Raw genomic sequence first — 12,405 nt, 5'->3', positions numbered from 1 at the left:
GTACCTATGAGGCTCCTTCAAATGCTATGACTTTTCCTGGAACAAGACTTCAGTTCACATGACCCCTGAAAGATGACTAGGAGGACAAGAGTTGAAGGGAGTTCGGGATGTGGGGAATAGGCATTTCAATCTGTAGGGAAGTTGGGACAATATTAGTGAAGGACCTGAAAGGTCAGGGTACATTTAAAAAAGAAAGATTACAGGGAAGCCAGCGTGCTGGAAAGAGAGACAGAGAAATGAGAGATGCAAGGAGGACATTGGCAGAGGCCAAGTCACAGTGTTTCTCAGGCCACTGAAGAATTTCTTATTTTTATTTTAACCTGATGGAAATGGGAAACAAAAGGTTTTGATCAAGGGATTCACATGAACAGAAAGCTTGCTCTGGTTATCGTGTAGAACTGAATTAGGTGTGGTGCAGGCAGAAGGCAGTCCTACATGGTGGATATGGGCGTGAGCTGTCTGCCGTCAACTCTACCCCAGATCCACTGCCTTCTCCCCAGGCTCTCATGACAGGTGGTTTGGGAATGATGTTTTACACTCTCCCGGGCCCACAGGGTTTCGGTTTAGATGATACTGATGAGAGGCCCTTGTGCAAGAGGAGGAAAGTGGAAGAGATACACTATGTTTCTGCAGCCACGTCAGCAGAGAGGAGGTTCATATTCGCTTCCAGGCAAGCCCCTGCAAGTCAGCCTCTTCAGCAAGGCAGACTGCTGAGCCCAAAGGCATTCAGGCTTTCCTGAAATTTCAAACGGTCAAGATTCCCCTAAGGTTGGTAGCTATTATTCCTAACCTCGATTGCCCCAGCTTATATATCTAAAATTACATATGCTTCCAATCTCCTAGGTTAAATCCTTCCTACTTGAGATATGTAGAGTTTCTGTTTTCCTCTGCTAAGTCACTTCAGTCGTGTCCGACTCTGTGTGACCCCAGAGACGGCAGCCCACCAGGCTCCCCCGTCCCTGGGATTCTCCAGGCAAGAACACTGGAGTGGGTTGCCATTTCCTTCTCCAATGCAGGAAAGTGAAAAGTGAAAGTGAAGTCGCTCAGTCGTGTTCGACTCTTAGCGACCCCATGGACTGCAGCCTACGAGGATCCTCCATCCATGGGATTTTCCAGGCAAGAGTACTGGAGTGGGGTGCCATTGCCTTCTCTGTTTTCCTCACTCAACCTCAACTGTTAAAGTCAGTTAAGAAGTTTTTGCAGGATTGGGAGTAAAAAATTATGAGGGCTTGATCTCGGGTATAGGCAGTGAGGATAGGAAAAAAAATTAGGATGGATTTAATGTGGATTTAAGAAGTGGCATTTGCAGGACATTGTTATAATTGGATAAGGGGAATAGGGGAGAAGAAGGGGTCAAAAACCACCACCAAGTTTTTGGCTTTATGTTCAAGCAATCTTGTTAAATTTGCCAGACAGTCCACGCAGCCACAGGGTATGGACACCAGGCTGCCCCAAGTGGCAGCCCTACCCAGGTTCCTTTCCAGACTGAAGCCAAAGAAGAGGAAGGCAACAGACTAGTGGTGAGGAAGACGTGCCCTTTTACAGGATGGGAAAATCTACATCCTGGATGCTAAGGGCCATTGTAATGGCTTATCACCTTTTTCAAAACTGCTCCAACTTGTTGCGGAGCAGAGAAAGTCAGTTAAGCCAAGATCTGTCCAAATCTCCCCCTAAAAAAGGGGCAACAACCAAGCAGCTGGGGCCAGGGTGAGGGCTGAGTGACAAGGATGAGCAGGAGCTTCGTACTGGAGACTACAAAGGATACGGAACACCAAGGAGGCAAACCGATTCATAAGCCACAGGGCAAAGTTTAGATTCAAATATCAAAGAGAGAAAGCTCAAACACTAAGCAATGGGAAGATCAGGTCACAGGGGATGGCGGAATCAGAGACAGAGCAGATGAAGAGCATATAAAGTTGTAGATGCTTGGAGAGGGTGGGTGTTGAAGGGGGCATTCCCACCAATATCAAGAAGGCAGGGTACATCAGGGGAGGGTAATGATGGTCTCGGCAGCTTGTGGGAGTGGGGCAGATAGTATTTTCCTTGTCCATCTTCCCATTGAAGGATATTCTGTTTACAGGAGGACAAGGCTTAACCATAGACAAAGGTCACTGACTACACCTTCTGGAATGACTTCTAAAGTGCTTTCTAGAGAAGCATAGCTGTAAGGGTATCTCAAATGCCCTGAAAAGGAGGTGTCTGAGTATATATAGACTTTGGAACATGAGAAGGCTTTAGGATAACTACTCAGTTTCCTTAGTGACAGCTCCTCTTTGAGAAACTATGATCCATTAAATTGTAAGGCTGTTGAGACAAGTTTCCTTACTGAATCCCTAATGCTCCTCACAGTGCACAATAAATATCAGTTTAGCAGATGAAGATAGACTGGCAGATTTCAAGATGCTGGGCAGCTTCATCCAGTGGGCTAATCACAATGTTTATCCATGTGTCCATCTGTGAGGAAACACTCAAAATTCCCACGTAGGAACACCCATATCAGGAATACCACTCCACAATTAGAATGGGGTCAAGAATGGCCCCTCTCATCACCTTCTTCATTTCTCAATAACTCCTCGAAACAGCCTCTGGGGATGGCTCCCAAAGCCTGGAGTATCGGCTTTACCAAAGGAGGTGAAAGTCTTGACTGGGGATTCCCCTGAGGGCTGAAGCGGGAAGGTTTCTGTAACAGCACTAGATTCCTGCTGGTGACTACACCAGGAGCACCTCAGGACCCAGGTTCCCTGCTGTCTGGCTTTGCAAGTTACCTAAAGTCTCTAAATCTGAGTTTGTTCAGCTATACAGTAGAGTTAGTGGTGCCTCATTCAAAAATGGAGAGATCTAAATAATGTTTGTAAGACACCTGTCTTAATACCTGTCCACTAAAATGTTCCAATGGAGAAGGAAATGGCAATCCACTCCAGTACTCTTGCCTGAAAAATCCCATGGATGGAGGAGCCTGGAAGGCTACAGTACATGGGGTCTCTAAGAGTCAGACACACTGAGCGACTTCACTTTCACCTTTCACTTTCATGCATTGGAGAAGGAAATGGCAACCCACTCCAGTGTTCTTGCCTGGAGAATCTCAGGGATGAGGGAGCCTGGTGGGCTGCCGTCTATGGGGTCACACAGAGTCGGACACGACTGAAGCAACGTAGCAGCAGCAAAATGTTCCAAAGCTGCATTCTCTTCCAGAATTCACCTCCCGATTCCAGTCTCAGAGACTAGCCCTGCTTGCTCGCATCTTATTACATTCACCCACCTCTTCTCTCCTCCCTCATCTGCTCCAAAACTGCAGTCACAAAGCTCTTCTCCTCCTGATATGAAGTATCCTATATCAACTTGGCTCCAAGTAGATGGAAGAGCAAAGTCCTAGCTCCCTTCAGGTGGGGACCATCAGAAGGTAAATTTCTGCTGGAAGCTTCTGTTCAGTCCCTCTCAGTCTCTTCAATTCAAATGCCTGGGGCAGAAGGCAGAGCGAGGGGACAGATGCAACTACATTAAAAGGAAGACAATTGTTTTCCAGAAAACACCACAGCTGCAATTTGCATTCTAAAGGAAGTAAAGCAAACACTTTAAATTCCCTCCCTAGAAAAGCAGAGTTCTGCAATTAATAGAACTTACAAATACAGATGTTAAAGACCATGTGCTTAAGGAATTGGTTACGTGCAATTGCTTATGGAAAGACTGACATTTTTCTGAAATTGGTTTTAAATACCTTATACAGTAAAGGGACATTGCCAACACAGATGGCATGGTGGAGGGAAAAAAAGGCCCACTGATGAAAAAATGAAAAGGACCCGAACAAGCCATTTCCTTTCGTTGTTACCACCACAGAGATGGCTAGTGCCAACTGAATATCTTCTCTACTCCCTCTTTACTAAAGAACTCCCTACATTTCGGAGGGAGCCTTAAATAGAAAACTGTATTTCTAGTCCCTAGGGATCAATATAGAAATAGATCAATGGAATCAGTCGTGTCCGACTCTTTGAGACCCCATGGGCTGTAGCCCACCAGGCTCCTCTGTCCATGGGATTTTCCAGGCAATAGTACTGGAGTGCATTGCCATTTCCTTCTCCAGGGGGTCTTTCCGACCTGGGGATCGAACCCAGGTCTCCCACATTGTGGACAGATGCTTAACTGTCTGAGCCACCAGGGAAGTCTAGTCCCTAGGGATAGGACTGCACAAAGCAGAAACAATGGGTGGAGCTTACAAGAAAGGCTCTTTAAAGGAGACTCAGCTAGTAAACACCCTTTTATCCTTCCCTGCAGGAGCTCCAGCATCCGTCTTATGACAATGAGGCAATCCTGAAGATGGTGTAGAATGGAACATAAGTCTGGGACAGTGATGACACTATTACTACTTCACATTACCCTGGACTCCTTTCCCCCACACTTCTTTTAAGGGATTAGGAAAGAAGTTCATTTGTTTAAACTGATATTATTTTGGCTTAAATGCAGTTCTTAACTGATACTCACACCTAGCTTAGGTTGCCATTAGTTTCCTTGTGCATGAGAACTATAATATCAGAAACATATGATTTTTTTCATAATTATATATGAATTCTTGCTTTAACTATTGAATAAAATTTATACCAATAATTCAAAGTGTAGGTTAAATCTAGTCTTTTGTTGCCTTTATAAAAGTGCCAGATTCTATTATAGATAGCTCTCTGCATTGGGTGGACACCCTCTGAAGACCGAGTCAAGAACCACGCCCTTAATGGGCAGGTGAAATAAGTGGCTATTTGTATATCTTATTCCTGTTGTGTTTTACACAATAGCACAAACATATATCTCTTGAAGAATTTCTAAGGATTTTCACCAACAGTGACAAACACAGGAGTTAAAAAGTCCCCTCTTCATGCAGCGTCTCTTAAGCTTCTCTTATTTGCACCATCCAGCTGGTCTGAGAACCCAGAGACGGGCAGCGATCACTTTGTGAAAATTCTTATGGATGTGTCATCTGCTTCTCACTCTACTTTTCCGGTCTCTATTAGTATGCGAAGCCCCTGGGTGTGGGAGGAACCAGGCAGATACTTAAGGAGAGAAGAGCCAGGGGGATCCCCCGCAGTGGTCTTAGGCTTGGCTCTCCTCTAGTTGTCTTTTTTATGTAAGAACTCCAGGAACATTGAGCATATGCTAAATTCGGGCCCACATGCATGTGTTTGTGATAAGCACAAAATAATTTCCTATAATTATTTCAACAATTTCAATAATTCTGCAGATAATTTCAGTAGCAATGAAATTCATTTCCTATATTTAATATTACCTGCTCCATGGTGCTAAGCAAAGTCTAGTAAGTATATAAACTTCTTGAGTGGTGCTGCATATATAAAATGTGATTCATGTGTATGTTTACAACATAAAGACACATTAATTGGTAGCCTACAGAAAGACTGAAGTTCTTTTACGAATCAAATAGAGACACTTGTGCTAATTTGCTGAAGATGCAACTAGAAACCCCAGCCCCCTATTCTGGGATCTTAAACCTGGTGCCTTCAGCAAAGAGCATTATCAATGATGTGAAGTCCTATCTGGCTTCTGGTGAATAGCAGTGGGGTTTTCCCTCCTTAGATGCTCCTAGGAGGTGGTGTGTCTTCTTCCTGTGATGTGCCTGACAACACTAACCTTTCTCCCCTGAGAGCAGTGTGCATGCCCAGAGGAGTTCCCAGGGGCTTCACACATCCCTGATCTATCATCTCCCTCTAGTCCACGGCCCCCGTGGCCTCCACTTTGATTTTAGCATCAACCCTAAGCATTTTCGATTTTCTTAAACTGATTCATGAAGGTTTTTTTGATGTAAAATGATATAGAATGACCAAATTCTTGTCCATTACCCTAAACAGAGGTGATTAAGAAAGGCCTCTGCACACCCGATGGTGCACCTCTCTGGCAGGCAGGAGGCTCCACACTCCTGGGCAGATCTGGGGCCTAAAGGCCATTAGAGATGCAGGGGTAGTTTGTCCCAAACACCTTAGTCACCACTCCAGGAGACAGGCAAACCTTGTAGAATCCTAAAAAGATAGGACACCTCTTCTCCATGGAAACTCTAATCCTCTCTGGAGAGTTCATTTTCTGTTGGAAATTCAAGACTTTGCAAAGATCATAAGACCTTCTAAAGTCACAAGGTGACTATAATGAGTGTTGGGCTTAGAATAATTAGGCCAGGGTGATGGGAGAGGGATGGGACCTGCAGTAAGTGTTCTCTTTAATTAGAGTCCCAAATGATTTTAAGTGATTTCCCTACTTACCCAAGAAAAGCAATAGCAGCAGCAGCCCCTCCCTCCACCATTAAAAGGAGAAAGATGGGTATCTTTAATTGAAAGCAAAGCAGCACAAAACTCTTTAATTATAGGCTCAAAGGGGCTTTGAGCTCATCTTGTAGCTTCTTGGCTTTCAGCAGGACAGTATTAAACCTTTCTAAAAAGTTAAGACTCAACCTATTTTTAAACATACCCAAAGAGGGCATTCTGGTCTTCTGTTCCTTTGTTAGGTGAGTTTTTTTTTCCTTTTCTTAACTTACCACAGGTGAACTTCCCTATCACTAACCTGAGGCATCACATTAGAGTTCAGCTTAGTTTGCTCAGCGGAAATAAACAGCTGGTCACAATTAGCCTTCTTCTCAACTGTACTTTCCTCTGTCCATCTATATGAAATTATAACAAATTATGACAATTAAGATATTTCAGTTTAAATCAATACATTTGGGGCTAGATGCCAATGAAATCGCTTACTGATTAAAGATTGCCACCCTTCCTTTTTTTTTCCATACCTTTTACTTTCTCTACCATGGGCTCCAATACTAACATCTCTCCCTTTCCCATCTCTCTTCGACACACACACACACAACAATAACAAATGTGCACACTCCCTCTTAATTTAAGAAATATCTCTGAAACAGCTAGTTAGCATTTAGATCTTGTCCTCACTGTTTACATCCAGGGGTAACAGTGAAGAACGCAGACATTGGAGTCCAACGTCTGTGCTTAAATTCTAGCTCTGGCGGCATGAACATATTTTATCTCCCTATGTGTCTATTTTCTCAACTGAGAAGTGGAGACAATAATAGTATCTACCTTACATGAGTTACTACATTAAAAGCTTTTTAGAATGGTGCCCAATACTCTAATTGTAAGTGTTAAATGTTTGTAGCTATTGTTACACCGTCCTTGCAGCAAAGTGACATTCGGAGGCATTAAATGATGCCTGATGTTCCAGGAGGCAAAAGTCTGTGAAAGAAACGGAGTAGGATTTAAGTTTCAGGGGAGTGAAAAAGCAAGAAGAGTGAGGTGAGAAATTTACAAAGACAAAAAGGAAATAAGACAGCAAAAGCTACAGGGAAAGAGTAAAGCAGACATTTAATGAGGTAGGAAGAGAAAAATAAAAGGCGAGGGGGAAAAAAAAAGAGTAAAAAGGTGGGCATGAAAAAGAAATGGAGGAATGAGAGTAACAAAAGAGAACAAACACGAGCAAAGACTCCACTTAGAGTCTGAGCTATCAGAAAAAGAAAGGAGTGAAAGAGAAAACAGAAGCGTTGGAACGGAAGAGACAGGGAAGAGAGGGAGATGAAAGTGGCGACAGGAAGGCTTCATTTGCAGCAAGGCCTCTCTGTCTTTGAATTAGGGGAAGTTTACATCCAAAATTAACACACTTCTGATCGGCCAGACTTCCTTCCCAATTCTTCCTATTGCCTTAGAGTCTGCCCAGGACTAGCTCCCTAAGGTGTATCCTGGTAAGCTGTCTGCCTTGGGTCTGGTCCGCTCTACCCTCAAGGCCAAGACGCAATCTTCACTACGTTTTCCCTGAATACTCCAACCATCCTTTTCAAGTGAAAAATTAGCTCTAGAGCAAATATTTACACCCTCTTTCTTCTCCAAACCGTTAGAAATCTATAAGGGGTGCTGGTATTTCATTTTTAAAAATTATTCACTTTGAAACATTCCCCGCCCCTCCCTTTTTTTTTTTTGGTGGTGGTGGGGGTTGTTATTTAGAACAAGAGGACAAAACGATACAGTGCCGCAGGGGTATGCCGCTTTTAGACGTACCATTTGTCCTTCCCACCAAAGGAAATTAATCACCCAATCGCTTGGAAACGAGAGACTGGCTCTAGGTCTAAAAAATACGATCAGTATTTCTTATAGCAAATAGTTTTAAAGTATTATCATGATTAAATTGCCTGTTTGGTGCAAAATACGCCTCCCTCTTGGAAGAAGTCGAGAGACCTTAGAGGGCCCTCTGGGCAAACGGAGCGGACGGGCCGCGAGCGTCTGCTCACGCCGGGGTGAGCCTGGGCCGCCGCCGCCGCCGGAGTCACGAAGCCAGACGCGGCGCGTCTCCGCCCAGGACCCGGGAGACTGCAGCAACGCGGCCGCAGCCCCGGCGGTTCCCGGAGGCGGGGAGGAGACGCGACTCCCGCAGACACGTGACCTCCTCCCGGCCGCCGCTTCCCGCGGCCCAGACGCGTCCCCGGAACCCGCGCTCGGCGGGGCGGGCCGGGGGACACGTAGCGACGGCCCCGTTCCCTGCTGCGACCGGGTGCGCGTGCATTTCAGCGTACATCGCCCCTTGGTTCACGTGCCACTGACAATAACGAATGTTTCGGGGATCACCCGGGAGAATGCAGGAAGGAAAGACGTTGGGTTTGAAATCGATTTACTCGTATACAGACAGATTAACATATCGTCTCTCCATCCTTGCCCTGGCAGACGCAAGTGGCGACAGCGGGGCCAGAGACCTGGGGGTCCCGCAGAAGGCGCTTCCCCACGCTTGGTCTCCAAGGTCCCTGGCTGCGCAGATGCGGGCACCTCCGGGTAACTCTCACTAGCAGTGAGTCATGCTCCCGGGATGGCTCTGGGGAAAGGTAGCCCTGCTCCGCCGGCCTGTGCTTTCCCCGCGCCGAGCGCCGCGGCTGCAGGGTGAGCGCGCGCGCGCACGGGTTCCCCGCGCAGTGATGTGGCAGCCGCGGCAGGTCGGATCACGTTGCTGGCCCTGTGCTGGTACCCGTTGGAGACAGGATTAAGGAGGGAGGCTTTGGAGGTGCCAGCGGTAGTAAACGTGGGCTCTGCACACTCCCGGCGACGCTTATCACACGCGGGGGGAGGGGGCGGGGAAAGCACGCAGCACCACCCGAGACGCGGAGGGGCGGCAGAGTTGAGCCCGCGGACGGGACTGCTGCATTGCTTCTCCGCCGTCGCCCCTCTCTCGCCACCCCATCCTCTCCCCTCCCTCCTCGCTGCGTCCCTCCGGGAGCGCCTGAGGCCCCGAACGTCGTCATCTGCGGCTGTGACTAGTGGCACCGCAATTCCGGCGGCTGCGGGAAGTTTGGGTGGCCCAGGGACACCGTGTGGCCGAAAGACACTCGGGTTGCGACATTCTGTCCTAGTGGCTACAGTTGCATTTATCTTAAATCCTTCAGGGAGCGGATTTCAAACTGTCCCTTTTCGGGACAACCTCCAATCAGGGCTATAAGGGGTTCCCCCCTACCCAGGCCGCCCAGCGGTGAGCAAACAAGTTTCCAAATTGTCCTCTGGGGCTGAAGTTGACCCACCGCGAATTCTCTTTCTCTTTCCTTTCTCTGGTCCAAACCAACAGCACAGTCGGTGGAAAGGCAAAAAGCCACGTTCACGTTCCTGAACCGTCATGACGGACGGCTGGAGGGAGTCGCACTTCCGAGGCGAGGAAGCCCCGGCGGCCCCACACCCCCGGCGCCCCCTCCCACTCCCCAGCTGACTGCACCGCCCTCGGGAAGATGAATAGCTTGGCTGAAGTTGTTTTTCCTTTCCGGTGGCCCTGATCAGGTGTCCCCGCCCCCTCCCGCCGTTCGCCTCCCCTCGCTGCCTGCTCCCTGCGCCCCCTCCCGGCCCGGCCCCTCCTCCCCCGCCCCCCTCCGGGCTGGACCGCGGATGGTACGTTCCGCACGTGAGCTGGGTGCTGGTCTGGCCGGCGACGCGCGTGCCCTGTGGCCAAACACTGCCCGGAGTGAGAGCAAACTACCAGCGCAGTGGGGCCGGCGCGAGTGTGCGTGCGTGTGTGTGCGTGTGTGTGCGAGAGAGCAAGCGCGGCGGGAGGGGGGGACCAACTGCTTCACACTTTCAACACTGCACTGAAGAGGGAGAGAGAGAAAGAGAGAGACTGGAGACCTACAGATCCCCCAAGATCTCCCAAAGCTACCGTCCCACAGATTATAAAGCCCAAAAATCGAAACAGAGGAAACGGACAGCGGTTGAACATGGACGAAGGAATTCCTCATTTGCAAGAGAGACAGTTACTGGAACATAGAGATTTTATAGGGTAAGGTGCACGCACCCTTGCGAAAATCTGTCTAGGCTTCAGTTTGAATTTTTTTTTTTTTTCTCCAGAAAGTGGTTATGGAGCGGGCGAGGGCAGAGCCCCTCCCCGAATGGGTGCCTGATGCTGATTTCTGTTTTGCAGACTGGATTATCCCTCTTTGTATATGTGTAAGCCCAAAAGGAGCATGAAGCGAGACGATAGCAAGGTAAGTGTAGTTTCCTATGTTCCCCATAACCTGCCTGGGTAGTTAATTAGGGCCATTGATTTCACAGGGAAGCTCTGCCCGCAAATATATTCCAGCCTTTGAGCTTCCCCAACTGTGAATTTTAAGTGGTTTGCTGGATACTCTCAGGGGGAGATTAAACATCATACCTGAATTTAAATTGCATTTCAGAACAGCCCAGAGGAAAGAGGTGTCTTGGGCATAGTTTCTCACGTAGTATTGGGGAGGGGGCAGTATTGTTATATGCAGCAAGTGAATATTTAGCTTATCGTTTTTTCTCTTCTATGACTCATATTTGTAGGATACCTACAAATTACCGCACAGATTAATAGAAAAGAAAAGAAGAGACCGAATTAATGAATGTATTGCTCAGCTGAAAGACTTGCTGCCTGAACATCTAAAGTTGACAGTAAGATGCACATTTTTTTTCTTTGCTGTTCTCCGGGGTCGTGTTAATAGCCTGGTACCACTCCCAAGAGAAATAAGAATAAATGTAAATATCACATGCCTTACGACTTGTGCTATAGTGTAGAGTTTCCTGCAAACTCAAGAGTAGGTGTTCACAACCGAAGGCAAGAAATCATTTATAACCTGTATGGTGGAAAACTCAAATAAGTATAGGAATAGTACTTCTTCCAAGTATTTGCTTAAGTTGCTGTGCCAAATGGAGAGCCAGTCAAGCCAAATGTATGTTTTTAAGTAACCAAGTGCTCTCTTCTTTTTTGCATCATTGCAGACTCTGGGGCATCTGGAGAAAGCGGTAGTCCTGGAATTAACTTTGAAACACTTAAAAGCTTTGACAGCCTTAACGGAGCAGCAACATCAGAAGATAATTGCTTTACAGAATGGTAAGTCAGTTCAGGGAGGCCAACCCACCCCGATGAAGGAGGGCAACCCACAGAGGAGCAGTGTTAGGATTCTTGCCCCACCTCCACCTCCTTCCCAGGGCTCACTTTCATTTGTTAAATTGCTTACACTTTCCCTTCATTGGAAAGTGCCCACTTCCGACGCATCCTAGAGGCTTCCAGCAGAATTCGGAGGAATCAAATTTTTATTTAAAGTGGTGGTTGCGCCCTCTCCACTTTATAGTTTCTCAGCTGGGACTAGAGCGCCCCCCTGCTTCCCCACCCCCGCCACCCCCTACTCCTCCCACCCCTCGGCAACCGGTGGATAATATGCGAATACAGAGGAAAAACCGAGATCACTTTAGTCAGTGCAGGGCCCACGTGATAAGCAGATGTTTCAACGTCGATATTTTTCTTCTTGCCTTCATTCCTCTGTTCCCTTCCCCCGCCCCCCACCCCTTCCTCATCCTAGGGGAGCGATCTCTGAAATCGCCCATTCAGTCCGACTTGGATGCGTTCCACTCGGGATTTCAAACATGCGCCAAAGAAGTCTTGCAATACCTCGCCCGGTTTGAGAGCTGGACGCCCAGGGAGCCGCGGTGTGTCCAGCTGATCAACCACTTGCACGCCGTGGCCACCCAGTTCTTGCCCACCCCGCAGCTGTTGACTCAACAGGTTCCTCTGAGCAAAGGCACCGGCGCGCCCACGGCCGCCGCCCCCGCCGGCTCCGGGGCCGCCCCCTGCCTGGAGCGCGCGGGGCAGAAGCTGGAACCCCTCGCCCACTGCGTGCCGGTCATCCAGCGGACTCAGCCCAGCGCCGAGCTCGCCGCCGCCGAGAACGACACGGACACCGATAGCGGCTACGGTGGCGAGGCCGAGGCCCGGCCGGACCGCGAAAAGGGCAAAGGCGCGGGGGGGAGCCGCGTCACCATCAAGCAGGAGCCCCCCGGGGAGGACTTGCCGGCGCCCAAGAGGATGAGGCTGGATACCCGCGGCGGCGGCGGCGGCGGCGGCCCGGGGGGCGGCGCGGCGGCGGCGGCGGCCGCG

The 12,405-nt window shown here is 48.5% G+C and overlaps 1 protein-coding gene across 1 annotated transcript in view; it reads left to right on the top strand.

Annotated features, from left to right (window-relative positions):
• Positions 1 to 8,499: 8,499 nt before the first annotated feature.
• BHLHE41 (basic helix-loop-helix family member e41) overlaps positions 8,500 to 12,405 on the top strand; it is a 6,528-nt gene continuing 2,622 nt past the window's right edge. The window contains exons 1-5 of the mRNA XM_040234589.1: positions 8,500 to 10,290; positions 10,432 to 10,495; positions 10,815 to 10,922; positions 11,250 to 11,361; positions 11,831 to 12,404. Coding sequence (XP_040090523.1) covers positions 10,229 to 10,290; positions 10,432 to 10,495; positions 10,815 to 10,922; positions 11,250 to 11,361; positions 11,831 to 12,404 — 920 coding nt within the window. The 5' untranslated portion in view covers positions 8,500 to 10,228. The remainder of the gene's footprint in view (positions 10,291 to 10,431; positions 10,496 to 10,814; positions 10,923 to 11,249; positions 11,362 to 11,830; position 12,405) is intronic.

This window comes from Oryx dammah, unplaced genomic scaffold, assembly GCF_014754425.2.
Source record: "Oryx dammah isolate SB20612 unplaced genomic scaffold, SCBI_Odam_1.1 HiC_scaffold_29, whole genome shotgun sequence".
Classification (NCBI taxonomy): Eukaryota; Metazoa; Chordata; class Mammalia; order Artiodactyla; family Bovidae; genus Oryx; species Oryx dammah.
The sequence above is the reverse complement of the archived record's forward strand: the minus strand, read 5'-3'. Positions and strand labels throughout refer to the sequence as shown.